The sequence below is a fragment of the Papilio xuthus genome, unplaced genomic scaffold (assembly GCF_000836235.2).
Source record: "Papilio xuthus unplaced genomic scaffold, Pxut_1.1 DF827870.1, whole genome shotgun sequence".
NCBI lineage: Eukaryota > Metazoa > Arthropoda > Insecta > Lepidoptera > Papilionidae > Papilio > Papilio xuthus.
In genome coordinates this window covers 344,078-368,479 of record NW_013530779.1, presented here as the reverse complement: position 1 = coordinate 368,479, position 24,402 = coordinate 344,078, and the positions used below count along the sequence as shown (strand labels likewise).

The following is a 24,402-nucleotide window of genomic DNA, read 5'->3' as shown; positions in this document are numbered from 1 at the left end:
TATTTTATTGAATAAGTAAAGTTCCTAACGATAAAAAAATGTACACACATTCGCTTACCACGCCAAGCTATATGTACACAGTGGTCAATGCCACCGCCCACGCCCGGCCCACACCTGAGCCCAGCAGTGGGCACACAATAAATACAACATATATCAGCTTTGGTTTAAATTAAAAGATTGTACAAAATTAAATACGTAAAAAAAGCAATATCGCAAACTTATTTATTCAAAACAAAACACAACGAAACCCAAAATATAAATAATATTGTTTGCAGAAATGAAATCACAAAGATATGACACAGAACCTAACCTACGAATTTATTTCCCAAAAATCACTTAGTAAAATCGTAAGGGTCTGTGTATTCTTTGCTCTTACACATTTTTTAGCATAACTTCCTACACAATAGCTAGCTACGTAATCTCATCGTTTTAAACTACAGCTTTTATCTAAAATAATGTTCAATAAGAAGCTTATAATATATTAAACAGATATAAATTAATAATAATTGTTGAGAGTTATCTGAATGCAAATTTTTAAATTGATATGTGTTGATTGTTAACACCAGCTATTCCAGTAAAAAGCAACAAAATAAAATGGCGGCAAAATAAAGTTGATACAAAGGTAAAGTTGACAAGGTGTCAGTATGACAATCGGTTTTTTTTTAAACATTGACTTCTATACATGGACAGGTTATGAGCCGTGTTATTTTGTGCTACTTTGATTTTCGCCATATTGACGTTGAAAGTAGCGACTGGTGGAATAACTAATTTTAGATATGTTACCTGTCAGTAACATCATCAGGTAATGACCTATCCATTGAGAGATCAGTGTTTTAAGAAGAGAAGAGAGACGAATTAAAAAGGCCTTAAAAAGAAAAATCTTTGAATTCTTCATTAAAAGCCAATTAACTCTTTACTTATTATGTGAGACAATAATACCTTTTTAATGTAACGTAATTTGTAGCTACAATGCAATGTTCAAGTAACCACGTTACGATCTTGCTTAAGAAACAATTTATTTGGATTACTTATTATTATTTGAGCTATAAATAATTACATCAATCAATTATATACAAATTACTTTGACACATTTTAAAATCTGTGTTTTTTGTTTGTATTCCTTGCTCGTTCAATATTACATTTCACTTCGAAAAGAAGTAAAAGAAGGAACTCCACTATTTATATAAACTTTTATATCAATAGTCTTTAAATCATTTACGATTACATTTAAATTAACTTTAACTTGATTCCCGACTGTTCTCACTGGAGCCGAGAGGGTTGTGCGCAGTGGGCTGCGTAGTCGCGGGGCCTGCCTCAGGGGCCACGATAAGTCCCTCTTTGATCCTCTTCTTCTGCTTCATCCGTCTGTTCTGGAACCATATTTTTACTTGCGTCTCGTTCAGCTGCAGCGCGGAGGCTATCTCTATCCTTCTCGCTCTCGTGAGGTACTTATTGAAGTGAAACTCTTTCTCTAGCTCTGTCAGCTGTTTGTTGGTGAAGTTGGTGCGGCCGGTGTTGTTGAGGCTAAGCAGGGGGTTGGCCATCATCTGGCCGCCTGTGGGGGTCCGCATACCATCCTGCGGGCTGCCCAGCACACCCTGGCTCGTGAACTCCGTCGGCGGTATCATCAGTTTTGGAGCTGGAAAGGAGAAACATTTTTGTATTAAGCACTTTTTAGGTGAATAATTTCGAAGGCGTTTGTGTAACGGATATAACTGTTTTTCTTTAGTGCAATCTAGTGATTACTTAGTTTCAGTTTTAAGTTTGAAACAATGTTTCATTATTTATTATTTTTAACTTTGCTCTAGATTATCGTAGTTAAATCTATATCCTGCTGGTAAGTAATGGAATATAAACATTCACAAGTACAGTGTATGTCGCATTACAAAAAAAATGACTTTAACGTAGCATTGTAGTTAACGCGCCGAATAATACAATATTTGTCCGGAACAGGTCTGTTTACACAAAAGCCTCATTGCGAGGATAATCTTCGTAAACTGCGCTGTCCATAGGAGCCGGTCTAATGTCAACTTGTGACAGGTGTCAATTTTTTGTGGCGCGCACAAAAAGAGAGATAAAAGATATTTCAATGGCGCGGCTCCCCGCAGCGCGGCCAGCGCACGCACCTGAAGTTCTGACGTTTATTATGGGAGATAAGTAAACAGGTATTGTACTCAGAGACGGCTATCAAATGGACCGTTTGTAGAACTCTGCGACTGTTTGTGCTATTTTATTTAAAGTTGTCAGTCAAGCTTCAAATGTATGTTTTCATCGTTTTTTTTTAGGTAAAACAACGAGACTAATGTGTGTGTGTATAATCTGTAATTATTGTTATATTTTTAATGAAACGTGTGATGTGTAAAGGAAATTACAACGCCGGGCTACCTAATTCGAAGATATTAAAAAAAGAAAACAATAATTGTGCGATTGTTGTATCAAAGTTGGATCGGAAACAAAACAAAGATTTCTCATTGTATCAAGGATTACATATGAAAAATATTAATAGATTAGATTTTGATAACAATTTACACAACATTCGTCGTAAATCCGGCTACCAGAGATCTCTATCTATCTCTTATCACAGCTTTCAAATCTAATCTGTATTTACTTTAATATAATGTATTATATTTGATTTCTATAATAATTTGTACAATTTATGCTACAAGATACTAAATTCAAATAACATGTGAACAGCTTAATTCATCATCAGCTCACTATACGTCCTCACCGAGGGGCTCAGAGCCTACCCTAAGTTAAGGGTGATTAGGCCATAGTCAACCACGCTGGCCAAGTGCGGGTTGGTTGACTTCACACATATCTTTGAATTTCTTCTCAGATATGTTCAGGTTGCTTTTTTCTTTGCTCTCTCTCTGCTTTCAGGTTTTTGGTTTCTATCAAACGTCGCGTATGACACGAAACACAAAAGGTTTTTAACCAAACCAATGTAAATGGTAGTTCTTGATATGTGATCGACCATAGTTATTAATTACAATTAACAAAACAAAGAGCGACGGTGGCTCAGGGGTTACAACACAGACTTGTAATCCCGCCGTGTAACAATGTGTTTTCGATTTCCGATTTACATATGTACATTTATCCGACGTCCTTACGGTGAAGGAAAACATCGTGATGCAACCTGCACATATCTTAGAAGAAATTCAAAAATATGTGTGAGGTCAACCCGCACTGGAACAGCGTGGTTGACTAAGGCCTAGTCACCCTTAACTTAGGGTAAGCTCCGAGCCCCTTGGTGGGGACGTATAGTGAGGTGATGATGTTGAATAAAACAAAAATGACATTTCAAATATGTAACCAATTTATACAAATAAGTTCAACATTTTAATGAACACAAAATCAGACAAAACTCATTTATTAAAGCAAAGCTTTTCCTGCTCAACTCATCCTATCGTGTACAAATGTTGCAAAGAATTAATAAAGTAGTCTTAGTTGCAACCCTTCCGTCCGCGTCATTTCCGACTGTCCTGCTAATTGAGCTGGGGGATTGTTGAAGGTACGACATATGTCCACATAATATTACATTTAAACTCACGTGAAACATGTAAGGCAAATAAAAAAAGACAATCGGGATAAGTTGTCAAATAAATAACGATAATATATATCCTAAGAAATTAAGAACCCTGGCTTGAGGGCGCTTTAATCGCTTATTTTGTAAAGTGCGTATTAAATTCTGTAAGGATTTATATATCATAAGGTGGCAAACGAGCGAGCGGCCACCTGAAATCGCTGAAATAGCGAAGTGACCGTTGCCCATAGACATACGCAATTGCATATGCGTTGCCTACTTTTAATCGACGGAGGAGATGATGCATAGAAAGAAAACATTTTCCCTTTCCATGCATCCTCTCAATTCATCCATCATCAGGGACAATTCGTGCGAAGATGTTAAAGCGGGCTCTACCACTGTTAATGCTATGCAGTTATTAATAAATAAATATAAATGTTCTTAAATTAGTTTCTAATGTGCGCAAAGGAATTAGTTTAGAAAATTTTCCGCAATTTTGGGAGATTTTCTATATTTCTGATCAAGCTGTTAGAGCAAATTTGATTTTTTCACTGTTGAAACATCTGTTTTACTAATTATCTATTCAAAAATCAGATAAAAGTAAAACAGTTCAACACTGTTTCTATCAAAATGTCAAATTCTTTAAAAAGTATATAATATATTTTAAAGTCCTCTTCGTAAAGTAAAAATATATATCTGAACTACATTAACAAGTAACTATTTGTAATGATTTAGTATTTTCAGACATTGGCAAATGGCATTTTGTCGTTTTGGATGAGAACGGGTTAAAGTTGCATGTTTAATTTGTCGGCATCGTTCACTTATTGTTTGTGTTCCAGCTAAAATGTTTACACTATTGCGGCCAGCGGCGGCGGCGGTGTGTCCACCTGGCACAGACCGGTCTACTTGCGTAAATACAAACAGACGCGCAAGCTCGCAAGGGAACATGCGCGTTTGTTTGTTGCGGGATGACGCGGACTCCAAATAACTCCGTACTGTTTTATTTAATCGTTTAAAACTGGCCAGTAATCTGTACTTTATTTGAAAATGGAATATTTTTTATACGGTTGTAAAAACCTGACAGACGAACTCACTGATCCCTATAAATGGACGGGTTATAAGATGTACAATTGCGTGCCTATTTGATTTCCGCCATTTTGGCGCTGATGGTAGCGGTTAATAGCAGTGGTATGGATAAGAACTAATAATATAGATAGAATTAACTGTGTCTTAACTTCAATAGGCGCATCAAAATATGAACGAAGCTAAAACTGTCATTTCCAAGCAATCGCCTATCCATTTATAGAGATCAGTGAGTGAACTAAATACATTTTATTTCTTTTTAGTAAAGGGCGATTAAAATGTAACGCACAAACTTTAATATTTTTATGCAATGTTCATTTATTTGTTATAAACCAGTAATGTGTACATATACTGACAAAACAAATATTAGAAAATACGTGACTTTTGACAAAATTCAATATTATCCTTACGCAAGACCATAGACAAACTTTATAGTTTTTGACAATGAAGTTTTGTGGCGTTTGTTTCTTTATTTAATATAAAGACGCGCGTCAAATTCTGAAAATTAAGATTGTTAACACATCGTCAATTCTAGTTAAATTTTGTTTTATTTATTTACTTAATATTGCGTTAGGAAATGTTGGTTTTATTAGACTTAAGCAATCAGAATTAGCGCTATTATTTTTACTTGAGATTTTGTTTGAAGCTATCTATTTTAATATCACGTTTTGTTTGACGATAATTAAATTTAGAAATCATTAGGAAAAACTATACAGCGTGTTTTAATAGCAAATATTATAGCAGTATTCTAAGAAATTAGGTTAGCATTTGTACTTGAAATGTATTTACAAACTAAACACAATCTTTGTTTGAACACAATTATATGATAAACAGAATATAAAAATATTATTGAGGCAAAATTAAATCTAATCCCTAATATAATACTTCTGTTTTATTACATTAAAAAAAAGCCAATGTATTTTTACCTAAGAAAATTTTTTCTCGCTAGTACGGAACAACTAAAGCATAATTTTGTTTAACTTCAGCGAGGTTTTTTCCTATGTTTGTTTTAATCTAGAATATTTTGTAGATATCAAAATAGAATATTATAAGGAAGGTTCACGGAAGCTGTTCTTGTATGCATAGTTTATCTTGTATGTTAACTTTAGTGGTTGACATTGCATAACTTGACATTTTCTCAGGCGTCTGTCGTATAATTTTAGAAAAATTCAGCAAATTATGTAAATTTATCTAAGTTTTAAACTAGTAGTTAAATATATAACGAATAATGTATATTTCTTGAATGAAACTTAAATGCGCACTTTTAAATTTGTTATGTAGGCAATGTATATAACAACTAGGGTTCATTATAAATATTTGTGGACACAATCTTAATTACTCCATAATTCTATTATATATTTTGATAAATATATAATGTAAAACTGCAATTATTTATTGCTTCAATGGGTATTGTTATTTAAAATTAACTTCAAGAATAATAACAGACTTTTTTCGTTTTCCTTAAAAAAAATCTTCTTACCACGGTTTCTACGACTGCAGCGACATCTATTGACGATACATATTGTCATCCCTTACATTTTCTTTAAAAAAACCGAAACAACAATATACGTCAATACAATTAAGGTGACAAATAATACAAAGAGTTAGGTGAATGATTTGTTGGTGTAGAATAGAGAAATTAACGTCTCGCTTAATACGCATTGTAATTTCAAAGTTGGCTCAGTTTTGGCTTAGTGTTGGCGTAGTGTTGGCGCAGTTGGCGCAGTTGGCGCAGTTAGCGCAGTGTTTGCGCGCGCCGGCTGTAACAGTAGAAGGCCGCGACACGGCTAATCCATTACCCGGCGCAAATGTTTGCGAAGCAGCGAGTGGCGTTTTCGGCTTTTACCAATCTCTATCCGGAGCGCGCGGTGTTAGGTTCCACTCGCTTGCGTAAGCGAACTGTTGGATTTTTTTGTTTAGAGATGGTTCAACGAGTCTACGGGGTTTCTTATGAATTTCTCTTATTTGGATGTGTTTGAAAAATTATTAATAAAAATGTAACTAAACTGCACATTTAAACTACGTTAAAAATGAAATCTACTAAAAGATTTTTTATTTCTTTTTTGTAGACATAAATGGTAGACAGCTCCTAACATAAGATTAGGTCTTTTTATTAAGTTATGCATAAATTATATTTTTACGATATACTTTTGCGTTATATTAAAAATAGAATTAAATATCTTGACGTATTGACTTAAAAGCTAATAAAATTAATGAGTGTAACGAAACTCATAAAACTGAAGTTAAAATACTGAAATGCTAAATAATAGATTAATTGTAATTGCATATTTACGTTACCAACATCATAAACACATTTAATAAGGTAATTAATGGGCGAAATTAACTATTTACAAGTTTTAACTTTACCCTTTTATGTTGTATGCGGGTGGTAATCCATAAATGTCTTTGACCGTTTACCACCCAACACATTTACCGTTTACGTATAATTCAATCAAGTCATATTGTCTGCCAGTGAACTGTCCGCTACACGTACGTCAACGCCCTACTGACAGCTCACAATGACCACAGATAACAAAATTGATGTACCCGCTTAACGAATGACCGCATAATTTCAACCTTATGAAACATATGTTTGATGATTTGTTTGTTTTTTAAAATATATTTTTGTTAATTGTGCAAAGCTTAGAATCATTAATGCTGTACAGTAAGAAACCACTAAGGAAATCCCTAAGGGTTGATATAACAAGAAAAGTTGTAAAAAGATGTTGAAAAAACATCTCTAAACAACAAGTAATTGTGACTTTGAAAGCTACATGACTTGAAAGAGCTACTAAAATTTTGTTTCGTGTTTATTTAACGTGTAGATTGTTATTTCATGTGTAGATTTGATCAAATAATAAAAGTATTTAGAATGACAAGCGTAGTCGAAGGCGAAGTCTAGCTTGCAGTAAATTCGGATGTCTGTCATTGAGTGACAGCTAGGGGCGCGGGAGACGATGCGATTGGTCGAAAATTGGACAATGCAGCAGATGCGTTCGTTTTTGTAACGCGGCCATGTTTGCTTAAATTCTTTACCGAAAAATGGGTGTTGGTTACATAAAAAGTATACAAGGGCAGCTGAACATTTCAATTTGGCGTGAAGAGATGACAGGAACAGCGATTGTATCGTAGGTGAAACTTGAATATGCAGCAGAATCGGTAGGAAATTACGAGTGACGGCGGACAGGTATGATGTATCACTCGACGCTTTTGTATTTATGTTAATAGAAATAATTGAATATTAAAAGTTATGTCGTCGTCTTTGTGGAATTAAAGTCTATAATAAACTGTATGAGGAACATTTTGTGGTTCATTTTGAAAACAAATAACGGCATTGAACTTCTTTAAACTTTTGAAAGTCAAACAGATGTTTTTATTTCTATTTAATTTTCTTATTATTTAGTTTAGTAATTTAGTAGACATTTGTTGCAGCATACAAATTGTCCGAAGAATTACAAAACTAAAAGAAAACGGATTATTTAATATGGTTAAGTAATCCCTTTTAAGGTACAATTTCGCCTAAACCGTATAAAAATTGACAGACCAGTTAGTATAGCTATCGGAATAAAAATATTCCAGTTCTTTTTTTAATAAAAATGTGTTACAATAGAGTTTTCGATAACACAGTAATTGGATAGCAGGACAAACACGTTAGCAATATATCCCAAATCCTTTAATCCACGGCTTCTGATGGTTGATACTCGCCGATAGCAGCTCCCGGCTACAAATTACCAAATTACCTTCCTATCAAACCTGCCCTGATATTGACAACATACTAATATCGGACGTAGGCCCTCGCTTTATGTATGTATGTACATACGGCGCCTACTCGGTTCGATAACATTTTTTTCCGTCTAAGATATTATTATTATCGGAAAAATAATTATTATAAGAACAATTTAAGACCTATTCTTGTAAATAAAATCGTAATATATAAAGGGTTGTATTTACTTAACTAAATATATATTTTTACTAACTGTTGACTGCGACTCCGTCCGCTCGGAATTGAAAAAAAAACTAAATTAGTAGCGTATGTTCTTTCAGACTATGTTCTACATCTATGCCAATGTCAGTAAGATCCATGATGCCGTTCTGGAGATACCTTCAAAAAATCCATCCATCCATCCAAACATTCGCATTTATAATACTAGTAAGATTTTTGTGTAAATTAGATTAAATTAAATTACTTCCCTTAAAATATTTACTTATTTGTAAAGCAACGTAGTCGATGACGTATTTGTTAACTTTCCCATGCAACCCTATAATGCATAAAATATTTTTTGGCAACCCTGAGGGTTGCGGGCAGCGGGGGCGGGCGGGGCGGTGCGGGGCAGGGCGGTGATCCGTCACTGGCTGTCGCAGCGTAATGCGCGCGGATGATGTTATTAATAATTCTCTGAGAGAACTCATACATGTATGTATGGGTACTGTTGTACGTCCATTGTATTGAGGTTTGGTAATTTTTTGGATTATTTCACAAGTAACGTAGGAAAAGGATCTATGTGTGCGTGCTTCGAAATTGTACCAATTGATTACAGTGAAAGTTTTGTAAATATTATTTTAGTTATTACAGCCAGTATTGTCTAGTTTAATATCCGTTTACTGATCTATGAGACATAATAAGCTAAAACCGACTGTGTAGATCTGGCTGAAATTTGGCAAAGATGTATCATAGTCTGGAATAACACATTGAGTGTTAATTTTTATTTTAAATCCCGCTCGGATACAGCCGCCGGCGACAGCTAGTTAACATATAAATATAGAGAGTAAGTACACAAAAAATAACGTCCTGAGATAATTTTGTGGCGAATTACTATTCAGGACTTCGGACAACATTTGCACAGCAAATTTGCGCACCCCTCAACTCTGATGTCTTGCATTACAATGAATATACAATTATTAGGAATTCTTTATTTTTAATTAAAGAAAAACATTAATACTATGTTTGGACAGTGAAACCTTTTTATTTAAAAAAAATTATAAAATTAAAAATGATAGCAAATGGTGAAAGAAAATGAGACAAAACCAATTTATAAACATTTCCAATTATTACCTACAACAGTTAGCAGTTACGCTTTCGTTCCACACTTCTTTTGAGGAAAAACGTTAGAAAGTAAAAACAAGACAAGCCAAGAATACGATAACATGGATAATGAGATCGGTCAGCATTTACATATTATGTTTTTTTTTATATTATAAGTTGGCAATCGTGAAGGTGGCCATCTGAACTCGCTGAAATAGCGAAGCGACGGCTGCCCATCTGCAATTGCAGATGCGTTGTCTACCTTTAATCAACGAAGGAAGGGACGCATAGAAAGAGGATATTTCTCCTTGCATAGTAGTAAGTCCTATCCCGCGCCAAATCCACTTCCCCTTACTGTGCCATCATTTTCTTATAAGAAAAAGGAAAAGACGAGGAAACTGGACGTGGACGGGAACGTCTAAAATTAGGACTCCGTTATGTAAATTTAAATATAATAGAATAAAAATTGTTTACGAGTGTAGTTCGGGATACGTACTGACATTTGTTCGTGATAATTACTGTTTAGCTGTTGTTGTTGCAGCTGCTTCACGTATCAATTGCTATGTTGAATGTTGATTGGCTAATTGTTCTGTAATTGCGCACGCGCAGCGTACACATACAGAGGTATTACCAGATTCAATCTTTATAGCAGCTCGCGTTTAACTGCGTATGTCTTGAAGCTCGAAAATTAAAAAAAAATCTCAGTACCTATTTTCAATATCACTGTACAACATCTCATATTTTCCACAAAATTATTTATGTTTATAAGTCATCATGTTCCATAAATTTGACGTGGCTCTAGTTGATTTTAGCTTTGGATAAAAACGAAGGATAGATAGGTGGAATTGCTGCTAGTGTAGGAAATCAGGCAAAGATATGCCCCTCCCTCACATACCTTTACGTCTTTTTGAAGCCTAAATTTCTGTTCAGCACAGCGTCTTGTGCGATATTGCGAGCGGCCATTAAGTTTCGATAGCATTATACTGCTATATGATTTATGAAAGTTACAATGCACGCCGAGTCCGCACTGACAACTTAACTTGCCTCACAACACGCTAATGTTTTAATTATTTTTTGCAAATTCTCTCATAAATTGTTAAATTAGTTACGGTATAAATATTATTTTAACTTGAATACAGTAGAAAATAGAAATTATCGATGAAATTAAACATGTTAGATGCTGCTTCTATAATTTGGAAAGTAAAAGTCGGAACTCATTTCCGACTTTTGCTTAGGAGTAAGATAACTATTCTGAATAACATTATTTAGTAATCAAATAAAGGTGTAGTATATTTTTAAACTTGTTTAAATACTAAAAAATACATTTAAAAACTTTACAGTTTTGTTTATTCTGTGTTCCGATGCAGTTAACTGCTGTTAGTTTTAAGTTAATTTGAAAGCAAAACCCTTGTTAAATGCATTAGAGATTGTTACATAACATTATGTCTTTTAACTAGATACCATTAAATGAGTTTTGACTGAAACAGTAAATTAGAAGTGCGTTTCTAGAACTTTCCTTCATCTTTAGGTATTTCGAAGTCTAGTTGAACGATATAATGCCACTGTTGGTTGAACTTACATAACATTATAAGTAGCCATAGCCTCCCCAACTATGGCTGAGAGAAATCACAATGCGAAAATAAACAGTAATAGAAATAATAGGGTGAGGAATAAAACTGGGATGTACGGGAACACGTCCCGGGGGAGGCGATCAATCGTCGGCGACGCCCCTCGCCGTACCAACTGTATTACACCACTTGGTTTTTCTTTTCACATGGTAAAGCCATTTCCAGATTAGGCCCCGATCTATTTTTACTGATTGGAACGATGTTCTTTGAGACTAAGCATTCTTAGGATGTGTAGATACTTTTTATGCTGTTTTGTTTTGTGGAAGAGAAATAAAGGATAGACAAAAGTATAAAATGATAATTTAGACCATAAACTCTTCTAATTACCGCCTCAATAATCAGTCGAAATAGTAGTATAAATACTTACTAAAGATGGCGCTTAGTCTAAACCTCGTTTGTTAACGTCGATTATTACAAAATCAGTTTGAGATTTTTGTTGTATTTTACTACCGATAGGGGCGCTGCATATATTTAATATAATATTTTGACAATTGTATCGACAATTTTCAAAAATATTCGTGCTTGGACTACTATGTTATGTGTTATTAGCGCCGGCGCAGGCGCACGTGTACAGCGACGGATGTGACGTGCTGATACGCTATCAACAATCTGTACTTTATCAGTCGCCAGTGATTTCATGATAGTGTTGCGACACGACGATAGCGCCGCGACGGTCGCTCAGCGTCACTACTCACTTCTCAACAATCGCTTATTCTTTTCTTTGCTGTGACGAAGGAAAATTTTTCAAAGTTTAATAACAAACATGATATTATTTGGCCCGTGATGGAATTTTAATGCAAAAAAACTTAATTAGTAGCCTATGTGTTCTTAAAAACTATGTTCTACATCTATGCCGTTCATCGAAATCTGTTGAGCCGTTCTGGAAATACCTTTTAACATCCATCCATCCAAACATTCGCATTTATAATATGAGTAACACTAAAAAGTAACATTATTATGTAACAACAATCTTACTTTTTAATACTTATGTATTGAGGCAAATAAAGCTTTTAAAAATTTACTATAATCAAACTTAAAATGATGTTATTATACAACCAGCAAGAGGCTCCGCTCGCGCAATGCTCATACTAATAACATCGATAAGTAAAAACAATAAGAACCAATGCTAACAATATTGAGGTAAAGAAGAAAGATAAGATCCATTATCATCGTGATTGTATTCAATAAAACAACTATTTTTGCGCTGTGATATTTTGCGTCGTGTTACAAACTATTGCGTAAATCTTACGTCAAATGATTTGTTTATTTGAAAATGTATTTTTTATAGATTTTATTATTATTTTTATTATATAATAAAATCTTTGTATCGTGATATAAAGATTTAAAGTGTTACTTAAATAATAAGTTGATAAAATGCAAATGGGAATACTAAAAAAATCTTTAAGTTCCCTGGTGTTTATACACAGTTGGTTTATCGTATTTACTGTGGGTTTCCGAGATCTAAATATATAACATATCTACCTGAGATAACAATATGCTTTAAACGAGGATTTTGGTCTCTGAAACCAGCGATTAGCGTAGCAAGCAACTTTACAACCTTTAAATTTTTTCTCTGTTTGACTAGTAAATTATATTTGTATCGTGAAGTATCCACTGTGGATACAGGGTCGGCAGTACTCCACAAGGTCAGATAATGTCTAGCTGCTCCAAGTTGAGACGAATTTTATATAATGTTGAGATTGTATAGTTAAGATAATATTGACAACATTGATAAACTATGCTTAGGATTTACTGAAATATGTTTATTTTTGTTATTTCATCCATTTTTTCTGTCAAATTTGATTCATTGTACATGAAATTACTGTTACGTTCTGTGACATAATGATTTGAATTTGATATGAAAAATTATACAGATATAGTTTAGGAAAATATAAAACTCATGCCGGTGACTCAGAATTTCATATTTTTATATCACTGAGATATCTCTATTATATCTTATATATTTCATCTAAATTTCGTCCTAAGACTTTTTTCAATCTTTTTAGCAATTAATTAAGCAGAATCTCTCCTACAGAAGCAATCATGCGTAATTCTCTCTATCTCGTTTCTATATTCTGTAACCTATTCATCTTACATGCGAGATTTGGCGAAGTTTATATTTATTAGTGCGGTGCCGATTGCCATCTGACACACCAAAACCTACCCACTCGAGGCAGGAAAATCCTCGGATCCTCCTCCTCATGCGTAATTCGCTATGATCTAAATACAGCTCGAAATGATACGCGTAGTTGAAAACAATACAAAAACTGAGAAATATGTCAATGATTTGTGAATGTTCATGTCTATGGTGGTAGAAAGAAAATTAAAAAATATGGCAGTGTACTGACTCAACACCAGCCTTACTAAAATGTCGACGTTTGTGTCCCCTCACTATTCATTCTGACACTGGACTTTGTAACGAAAGCACGTCATTCGCGCCAAAGGATTCTAACTAATAAATGTGTAAAAATGGGTAGCTGTTATTTAACATCAGTGAATGCAATGACTATTTTCTTTCAAAATAATAGTAAACTTCACTCATCTAAGAAACTCTTCGCTGAGTGACTAAGTCAGATCTGTCGTCGTAATGATGTCGATAGAGATGATTGATGAACAGCTAAATATTGAATCCAGGAATCCGGCATTGTGCTACTAACTTCTGGTTACATACTAGTGCATGTCACATCATATCAATGCATTATCTGCTATGTTTCTCTGTAAATCTGCGAGATATCTCTAAGTTTGTACTTTTGATCTGATTCCAACAAGATGAGTGGATGGATATAGAACTTGGCGTAATCTTTTAAAAGAAAATTCCATTCATTAAAATTATCTAAAAATATTTGGACACGTATTTAACAAAAAAAAATTGTTCGTATTCGATATTTTACTTCTTACACTATAAGTGCGAAAGTTTGAATAGATGGATGGATGCACGTTCGAAGGTATCTCCCGAACGGCTGCATGAATCTCGCTCAAATTTGGCATACATGTGGAACATAGTCTGGAAGATCAGTTTTTTTTATCGCGCGGACAGAGGCGCGGTCGACAGCTAGTGTGTCATATTAAAATTCATTTGGTATTTTAATAAATAAGTAGGTATTTGAGGTAAGAGAGCGCAGCGCGGCGCGGCGCGGCGGCGGATCACTTCTCGCGGCGACACACTTATCTGGCGACAGAGACGTTACGTTCGCCTAATTGATTTATTGAGTGTTGACATTGAGTGTAGGACTCTGTGCTCCGGAAGCCCCACTACAAATATAATAAATTATTAAAGCGCGCGCGATAGTGGCCGCGTCCGCGGTGATCGATCGCGCTCCGCCTAATCGATGAGCTCGGCCCTGCAGCTGTGCCGTATCCAACATGGCCGCCCACCAAATGTCAAACTGACATCTATATTACGGTCGCATTGTCCGTTTTATTTACTGTTATTTACATGAGCATTGTTGTTTATCCGATTGTCCGTTTAAATCATTTGTTACTTCTGAATACACTACTGTGATATCAAGACCTATCATTTCTTTATCTATAAGTACAATAGTTAGTTAAGAGCAACTGAAAAAAGCACTTTAACGGAGATCAAAATTGTTGCAAAATTTGTAAATAACTGTATTTATTTATTCTTAGACAATTTTGAAGTAACAAGCTTTTGGATTGTAAATTATCTAGCACTATTTCAGTTCAGGCAGAATAGCTAATTCCAAGCTAATACTGTTGGTGTTCGCGCTAAAACTTTAAACTCAATTACCTTTATTTTTCATCAACCAGGAAGAAAAATAATCGACTTATATAGAAAGAAATCCTTACAGATTCCTTATCACAGCAAATACAAATAGTTTGATAAGGTTTAATGTCACCGAAACTTTGATAAGTGTCTAACGATTTTTCCTGACCACCGTAAATCCATTGCAGATAATATTGACGTGAGTTTAGCTACATGTTAAAATAAAAAAAAAAATTGAGTAACAATTTGCAAAGAAAGTTTAAAATTTTAAAAGAAAATTGATAAGATCACACAATTATTGTAACTTACTATAATACTATAAATGCGACATGTTTAGACGTATGGATAGATGGATGTTTGTCAAAAGGTATCTCCAGAACGGCTCAACGGAACTCGATGAAATTTGGCAAAGATGTAGAACAGAGCCTGGAAAAACACATAGGCTACTATTTTATTAATTGCGCGCGGAGGGAGTCGTGGGCGACAGCTAGTTAGACGATAAAATAATAAAAGGGGATTTGTATTATTAGGTAGAAATACACCATTTTTTAATTTATGAACGTATTGTGTACAATGAATGTTTGGTTAGCTAATGTTGGTATTGTTATCAAACGAAACAATAAGTGTATACTTGTGAGATAAAATCTACCTTAATCTTGTATTTGGCGGCCGTGTATTTACATTTGTAAAATTTCCAATCACCAAACCCTTCGAGGGCCTTGACCGATATCTCCTGCCCCGTCATAAATCTTCCAGCAGATATCTCCTGCCTCGTCATAAATCTTCCTGCCGATAAGCTGAGGTTTGATGCTCAAGTCAATCGTTCAAGCATTGCGATTGTTACGTGTGCAAATATTTGTTCGCAAAAGAATATAAATTTTATGATTACTACGAGTAACGACAATTTAAATTGTCCGATCTTTAGATGGTGTTTTGAGGTATTTTTACATTGTCATTTGTCTTTTTTTTGTTTTTTTTAGTGTGGTTTCCTTCGATAGTTTTATTGACAGCAATATTTGTGTGTAGACATAATTCTACACAACAATTTTAAAGCTATTATGTTCTCTTTTGTGTCTAGTTTAATGTAAGATTCGTCACTCTTTTATTCGGCTAGCGTACACTTGATTTAATTGTAATTAAAAGTAAACTCGATGAGGTGGAACACAATTAACATTGTTGTTGTCAATTTCCTGTAATAAAAATCCGATGTCCCTCCCAAATACACGCTCGAGATAAGATAGCAGGAGTGATTTGTGAAGTGGCAACAACTGGCGATATGCTGATATGGCGATACGGCGATGTGGCGATATCACGCCTAATCGCCGCGGACCGACCTGTCCAATTTGCGATAATCGCCCGATAAACGTTCCGTTTCGAAATTATGAAACTTTTAATCCGAATGACGCAAATCAACATTTTTAGGTAGGACTATACATTTCAATCACTACAGCTCTATTCCTTTACCCCACTGTTGAACAAACCTACATATGACAGTTAAAGAAGATTAACTCCTTCGCTTAAAATATATAAACTTATAAATAGTTAATTCTGTATTGCGAAACAAATAAATTGTAGTCTGTTTCTAATTGTTCCAATTCAATTCTTGTTTATGGTGCTTCTTTAGCTAAGTATCAAGTCTTAATCTTATCTTTAAATTGTTATTTTAAATATTTTTGATTTTCTTTCATGTTTGTTTATTTTCATTCTGTTCTCTTAAATTGAAAATTATTATGGAAATTAAAAAACTTATTACATACTGGACTATTATTTAGCTCACTTAATATAATCGAAAGAAAGTATGTTTTCTTTAAGATACTCCAAATACAGTCAACGACCGATTCAGACGTTACATCCCAAACATTCAACTTCAAACGGATAATAAAAAGTAAATCGTAATCCTCTGATAGGCTAATACATCGAGACTTGCTACCGAATTGACTTTACGGTTCCCGATATGTTTTCGTTGTTTACTCAGTACGCGGTAGTAAATCTATACTAAACTAGCTGTCGCCCGCGACTCCGTCCGCGCGGGATTAAAAATAGATATTGGCCGATTCCCAGACCCAGTTAATATGCTCACAAAATTTCATGAGAATCGGTCAAGTCGTTTTGGAGGAGTATGGGAACGAAAATTGTGACACGAGAATTTTATATATAAGATAATGGCAGAAAACCCTAAACTAAAATTAGAAAGTTATATAATTTAAAGACACATTTAGACAAATTACCTATAGATAAAAAAAAAATTAATACTGGAACAAAATCCAATTTTAGTATTTTACGCCACTCAGGTGAGTTCACAAGAACGAATAACTTTGTTTGCAAGCAAACCTTTGCAAATAGATTTTTTTATATCAAGAAATGCAGAACCCTATTTATTAATGATTTATTCAACAATATTAATATACCATCATGGTATGCCTCCCACGTCTGGGATATCATAATCTGCCGGCTGGCGAGTAGACAATGGGGCTACTGGAATGCCTTCCTATCAATACTGTGTGGGATAAACGTTAAACGTCCGACATTACATTAGTGTACTGATATTATAATGATCTGTAATCCGGTGCATCTATATGTTTGAATTATGGTTTAAGATTTAAAATATTTACCGTGGGTTTCTTAGACAGATCAAAATTACCGTTTAAAACATATTAATATAACTGTTTTGTCAAAGAGAAGTCAGTTATTATCCCTGTGGGTGACGATATGTTACACAGAGATTTTTGTCTCAGAAATCAACGGTAAGTCTAGTTTGAAATACACAAATTAGGTTCGATCCTACATTTGAAATGGCGAACAATTGCATTGATTATTCTATATATATAAAAATCAATTGCTGTTCGTTAGTCTCGCTAAAACTCGAGAACGGTTGAACGGATTTGTCTTATCTTTGTTTTGAAATGTTCTTGGAGGTCTAGGGAAGGTTTAATAGGTGAGAAAAATTCGAATAGTTGCCGGGAAAACCCTTCAGGAACTTTTTTTAATCCTGCGCGGACGGGGTCGCGGGCGACAGCTAGTCAAGAATAGTTTTTTTAAATGGTTATTGATTATTCTGTTATAACATTGGTTAAGTTATAAGGTACAACATTCAAGTATCTACAAGTTGGGCATTGTAAGTCAGGGCACTACAATTGCTAATAATATTATTGATATGGGGCAAGTGGTGGGTCATTACCGGGCGAGCGAGGGCGCGAGGGTCGCCCAGGGCTGTGCCTACGCTCTCAAGTAATACTACGTTAGCATTTGATATTGCAATCAATAAAGCACAATATTTAGTACTCATTCAGTATTCACTTATGTAGAACGTTTAAAAAGGTAATTCAAAGTAAATAAATAAGATATAATTTATAACGTTAACTTGCTATGTAGACTCGAAGTAAATTTTAAGAAATGTTTCATCTTGAGAAATGTTCTATTCACTTGTACATTTATTTCTTTAAAAGTAAAAAAATTAGAAGAATTTTTCCTATTCCTTAAGTAAAATTATATCGTAGTAAAGTGCCAGGTGACAGGTGACAGCCCTATGAGTTGCGTGCTAGATGTCGCGATAGCGATAGCGGGGGCGCCGTTCGCTAGCGGAGCTCTGGGCCTAGTTTGTAGCGTGGCACAAGACATAAACTGATGGATCTTAAGCAAATTAATCCTTACTAACTCCATATTAATATATTATTGAGTTAATTAGTTTCTTCATACATATCCAACCAAGAAAATTACTTAAGTTAGAAGAAACTATACCTTTTATAAGATGATTGACTCGTAATAGGTATTTTAAAAATTGCAATTACTTTCAACCGTTTAATAATGAGGTTAAGAAACTACTGTACTTCTAAATAGGACCATAGTGTTCGTAATATAGATAGTAAAGATCAAAAATAATATGAAATCGTGTAACTTGTACCACAGGGCACACGCCAGCTAATGCAGGTGACTTGCAGGCGCTGGCCATTAGAAGCGGCCACACCGCGCGGCTGTAATGACCAAGCTCGCGAATTAGCCACACTGGCCACCACAAGAACGCTAAAACCCTACCATTATTCTAATACACCATTCTATATTAAAATTTCGACCATTACCAACACTTCCTTGATAAAAATAAATGTAAGTGGCACTTAAATCGTACACTTTTTTTTAAGAAATCCAAGAATTTTAAGTTTAAAGAGGTCTCTAGAAGTAAATTATAATGTAAAATTTAAATCTTAGTACAAGGTAGCAGTTATTATGTCCTTTTTGGCAAAAAGACATGCGAACAATATGAAAATCCCCTCAACATTTAGTAATCCGTGATACTCAGATCTTGATACATTGTTGAATAAAATCGATACTATCTAATTTTGTTGACTGCACAGAAAAGGAATACTGAAAATAGAAAACTTGAACTATCAAATTTCAACTTTATTTCTATAATGTTTAGATCGGATTTAGAACAGGAGAATGTATGCAAAGAATCCAGACTACGGGACGGTTGGATCTCGTGTGGAATGACATCGTGAGATATCGGTAGTGCCAATTTACATTTGCGGCGCGACAGGATCTATAGCTGTCATATTTGCGTTCACTCTAACGTCAATATTTGAGTGGAGATCGGTTTGTGAGCGACAGATAAGCGTTTGCAGGCGTCTCAGGTCCGCGAGATGGCATTGTAGAGGCACCACACAATAGATAACATCGATGGAGTTTGACGGGTCGTGTGTGGCCAGCGCTCGCCCCGCGCGCTCGCCCCGCGCGCTCCGCCGACGCTCGCAAAATGATTCACGAATGTATTCATTTTGCGTTTTATCATGACGTCTAATATAATTCCTTATCACCGGAGCGTAGAGGACACGGCTCGCTTGACCTCTAAAGGTCGATTGCTTTCGAAGAAATCCTAATAGAACAATGTCCGCTCTGCGAACATTTATAAAAGAGCTTTTGATGGATTGACGAAAGAGAAAATTATTATAATAGTCATTTGTTTGTTTTTTTATTTTCAGGAGAAACGTTCATTAAACATACTTACAGTACTCTAATCCCTATGTCACTTGTATCGTTAATTATAGTTAAAAAAATTATGTGTTTCCACAACTTTAGTTGATGTTAGTTGACGAAGCGATCGAAATTTGTAACGTACTATTTAGTATTAGCATATTGGCCCCACTTTGGAAGCTACACGCATCACGAACGGAAACATCGACGTTGGTAATTTTATCCAATTCTTCGCGTTACGATTTTCACAGATTGATTTAAAACGTTTATAAAATGCATTGATTCGAATTTCAAAAATATTGTAATAGATTTCAGTTATAATGAAAAATCATTATTTTAAGGTCGATATTTTTTATAAAATTCTTAACGTTTAAAAAGAAAAAGGGTTTATTTATGTAACACTGTAAGGAACTTATTACAAAGAAAAAATATATTAAAGCAATTGTGCAGTTTTAACATCAAACAAAATTATTTCTGCTCTATTACAAAGTGACGTTGTTGAATTTTGATGAAGTGTCTAATGTCCCTATCAAATTGGCCCAACCATAGTTCTTTACTTTGTTAAGACAATTTTGCCGTGACAAATACTTTATTATGTGATTTACTTTACTTTCTATAGCTTAGAGTAAGCTTACATTGCTAGAAAATGCCAGTCATTTTCCGGGATCAGGAGTAAACTTAATTAATTGGCAATTTGTCACGCTGTGGTATGTCATCTTTACAATCTGAACATATTGATCGTAGCTTTGTCATCATGACTGAACGTTACCGAAACAACTGGGTTTTATTGTAAATAAGTCAATATTGTTATGGCTAAGTCAGTACCAGTCCAATATGTTGGTATTGAAACCAGTTTATTACGGACCTGTTTGTGTTTTGACATACACGCATTTGTGGTACGGTTTTGAATATAAACGGGAAACTTTGTAAAGTGGAAAAGTTTGATTTAATGCAATAGCTTTTTAGCTATTTTAATAAATAAAACGTTAACATATTCGCTTACCTGATAAATCCATATAACCTATTATTTTGTTGTTGCCTTATTTTAATATTGCATGTCTATTTAATATGTTTAAAGTTAAAATACGACGTATTATTGACAATTTTGGTAAATTATTGATTCAAAAAATAGAAAATGTTTAAAGAAAAATGAAAACATGGTTTTCTATGAGCTTAGATATAGGCCTCATATAAAATTAGTTTTGATTTGACTTAGTATTTGAAAATAAAGACTCCGTATCAACCGTGCGTAATCCTCTAAGGCAAAAGTGTTTATTAGAATGAATTGTTTTAGGTTTTTTTTCCATACACCCTCAGGTCGCGTGCCAGCCACAACAAACACAGGGGCTTAGTCGCGCGGGGGATAAGACCATTGTCGGTCGGTCGCGTGAGGCGGCACGGCCGGACGAGCCCTATCCTTTGCGTATTTTCTTCTAATTAGCTTTTTGGGTTAAACTCCTTGCATTAGTGTTAACAAAGACTCAAGAAACAACACGCAAACGTACTTTATTCTTAAAAACACATACGAATATTCTTCTACTCACGGATTTCTTTCTCATAAAATAATATGTTTTAGGTACAAAATACAAACTACGATATTTACTTTATATTTGCTTCATTTTAACAAAGACATACGACATGCATACTTTATTTGTATATAGCTTTGATATATTAATGCTAAACCTTTAGCATAACTAGGAATTAATCTATTTATCAGTAATTCAATGCATTCAATAGACATGTCAGACGTAGGTCAATGCTGTCGCGCCTGTCAACTTTCCTGACCACCTGAACACACCGAATTGGACTAACACCGAGTAATAACTTAGTTTTATTTTACATTTATAAAGTTGTGTTACACAGTGTGATAACATCATAATCATTACATCTCAAAGAATGCAAATTAATCAGTAAAAGATATAATTTTTTTCGGATTGGTAATGATTTGTTTTGATTTGTCATGATCACAAATGATCTCTATTGATTTGAAATTGTAAAAAGCTAGCTTTTTGTAATAATTGAAATAAACAGAATATTAATAATTTAATGTCGACACTTAAATTAATTCCGACATATTTATACAGTTATTTGACCATTACATAATAAGGTAAAAAAAATAAGTGCTTATAATTTTAAAACACAAGCATAGGTGTCAAAGGTCTCGCAGTAGGTGTATGTGGACTGCGGCTCCGGGATCACAACTCGTGACCCCGTCCGTCACAATACCCCGCCGGCACCGCGCCACTGCGCCACTGCGTTATGGGTCATTTTAATTGACAAATTGACATGCTAACTAGCGACTATGAGATCATTAATTTTATAACTGACACAAACTTCTGTTCGCAACAAGAAATTATTATACAAGTTACTAATACAAAATATTAATTATAATTGTTGCAGTTAAATTTTGGTAAAAATCATTGAGGTTTCTAATTTCAGAATGTAAATTCATGTTGTTTTATCTCTTCCCGTTTGGAATTGTCATAGTCAAATATGTACAAGTTAACATTGTAAAATATTGACCAACTTCCAAAGTTTAAACTTAAACTTTTTCATTAAGTAAATTAACCTTTTTTATAATTAATAAAACTGTCCTCATAAGAATTGACTAAATAGGAGTAAGTATTTAGAACAAAAAGTGTAAGAAACACTGCGTTCTATTTGCATGGCTTATGGTGCATTTTTCAATTTTTGTTGAAACATCCACTTCTATTGTATGTACGTCGTTTTCTACAATAAATAATGCATTCAAAAAATGTACTCACCGGTTGGTTTTGGTACGTTCCTCTTGACCTGCATCCACTTGTATGTGGGCACGGCGTGTGCGGCGTGCTGTGCGTGCTGCGAGTGCTGGGCATGCTGCGCGTGCGTGTGTGGCGCCAGCGCGTGCAACTCGGCGTCGCGCGGGAAGCCCTCGCGCAGCCCCAGGAACTCCTCCTTGGGCTGGTAGGGGTCGAAGTCCCCGCAGGGCAGAGGCGACCCGGCGTGCGCACTGTACTGCACGCCCTCCTCCACAAAGTGCATGTTATACTTGCTTTCTAGGTAATGCCCGTCCAGCTTGTGTTCCTCCCGGTGCGCGAGAGGCATGTGGGGTGTGTGGGGCGCATGTGGGGTGTGAGGAGTGTGTGGCGCGTGCGGTGCGTGCGGCGGCGCGGGATAAGCGTGCTGCAGCTCGCCGTAATCCAGGTTGGTATAACATAGGCCTGCATCAGTGCTGATGACGGGCGGCGTATCGAGCGGCGCCGCCAGCGCGGGCTCGTAGTACTGCTGCTGATCGTAGTAACCCTCGTGGCAGTCGTACTGGCAGGGCGGCGGATAGTACTCGCCGCAGCCCTGCTGCTCGCCGTACATGCCTACATCCATGGTCATCATGTCGGAGGTGCCGGAGCGCCCTCACTGCGCACGTCGCCGGCGCGACTCCCGCCGCACTGAGCGCGCCGCTTGGCCTTGCGACGCGCAACACTATTTTTCTCAATCGCGCCTATATTTCGAATCTCCCATTCCACTTGAACGAGTTCGCGGCCCGCGGGCCGACGGAAACGGAACCTTTGCAGAGATACGCCGCGATAACCGGACGACGCGACGGTTACGATTTTCCACGACCGAGTTTTGTTAATGAATTTAAGCGTTTTAAAATGGAGCACGACGCGGCCGGCGTTGAGGCGACCGTGATTGTGGGCAGCCGGGCACGGTTAGCGGCGCCGGGCGCGACGGTCCGGGCGGGCCCGCGGGCGGGGCGGCGCCACGGGGCGCAACCAATGAGCGCGCGGCGCCGTGCGGGCGGGCGCCGGTTGGCCGCGTTGCAGACCGGGGCCGCGCTCGCGTTATTTACCGCATCCTCCGAGCACCACGCAGCCCTGCACTGCATACTGCACACTATACAATGTACCAATTTCTTTCTCTTTGTGTGTATGGATTTTATTTGGACGTGCGGACTCGTTTTACCGGCAGCTATCGAGGCGTGCAAATTTGTTGTCATGGGTTCCAAAAAAAGATATTCAAATAGATAGATATGTACTAAAGAATGGCACAATGTATCCATCATTAAGTAGATACACCATTGGATATGGAGGATAGGTAGGCACACATCATCTCAAAAACCATTTGGTTCTTCATAATAAAACTACACTTGTCTTTTACGGATACCATATCTTACAAGATTTCCTTACAATGGTACCAATTTCTTGAATCGGTGAGGTACAAGTAGGACATCCTGTATCAACACTGCTATCCAGATTTGCTATATAGATTTGTTCCTTCACTACACTAATACAGTGGTAATCTGTGCCAAATACAAAATAGCTACAAAGTTTGAACTTTCAGTACAACTTTCGGAATACATCTTTAAATATAAAAAAATACGAACTGTCTTTCTATCAAAGTTAATTTTAACTTAACTAAGTGTCCCGGTGGAAAAATCAATATGAATCTTCTAAAAGTGTCTTTTTACGCAGTT

The 24,402-nt window shown here is 35.8% G+C and overlaps 1 protein-coding gene across 1 annotated transcript; it reads right to left on the bottom strand.

Moving 5' to 3' along the window:
- Window positions 1–23,627, bottom strand: LOC106115296 (homeobox protein Hox-A1). Its single transcript, XM_013308651.1, has 2 exons — window positions 22,712–23,627; window positions 1–1,639 (listed from the first exon to the last, which is right to left on the bottom strand). The coding sequence occupies exons 1-2, from the start codon at window positions 23,316–23,318 to the stop codon at window positions 1,239–1,241; spliced, it is 1,008 nt and encodes a 335-aa protein (XP_013164105.1). The 5' UTR covers window positions 23,319–23,627; the 3' UTR covers window positions 1–1,238.
- Between the last annotated feature and the right edge of the window lie 775 nt (window positions 23,628–24,402).

Bases quoted from the DNA above. Each gene is read 5' to 3' on its own strand.
- LOC106115296 (XM_013308651.1), bottom strand. From the start codon at position 23,318: ATGATGACCATGGATGTAGGCATGTACGGCGAGCAGCAGGGCTGCGGC. The intron at 1,640-22,711 runs GTGAGTACATTT...TCTCCTTTCCAG, and splicing joins GAACGTACCAAAACCAACCG to CTCCAAAACTGATGATACCG.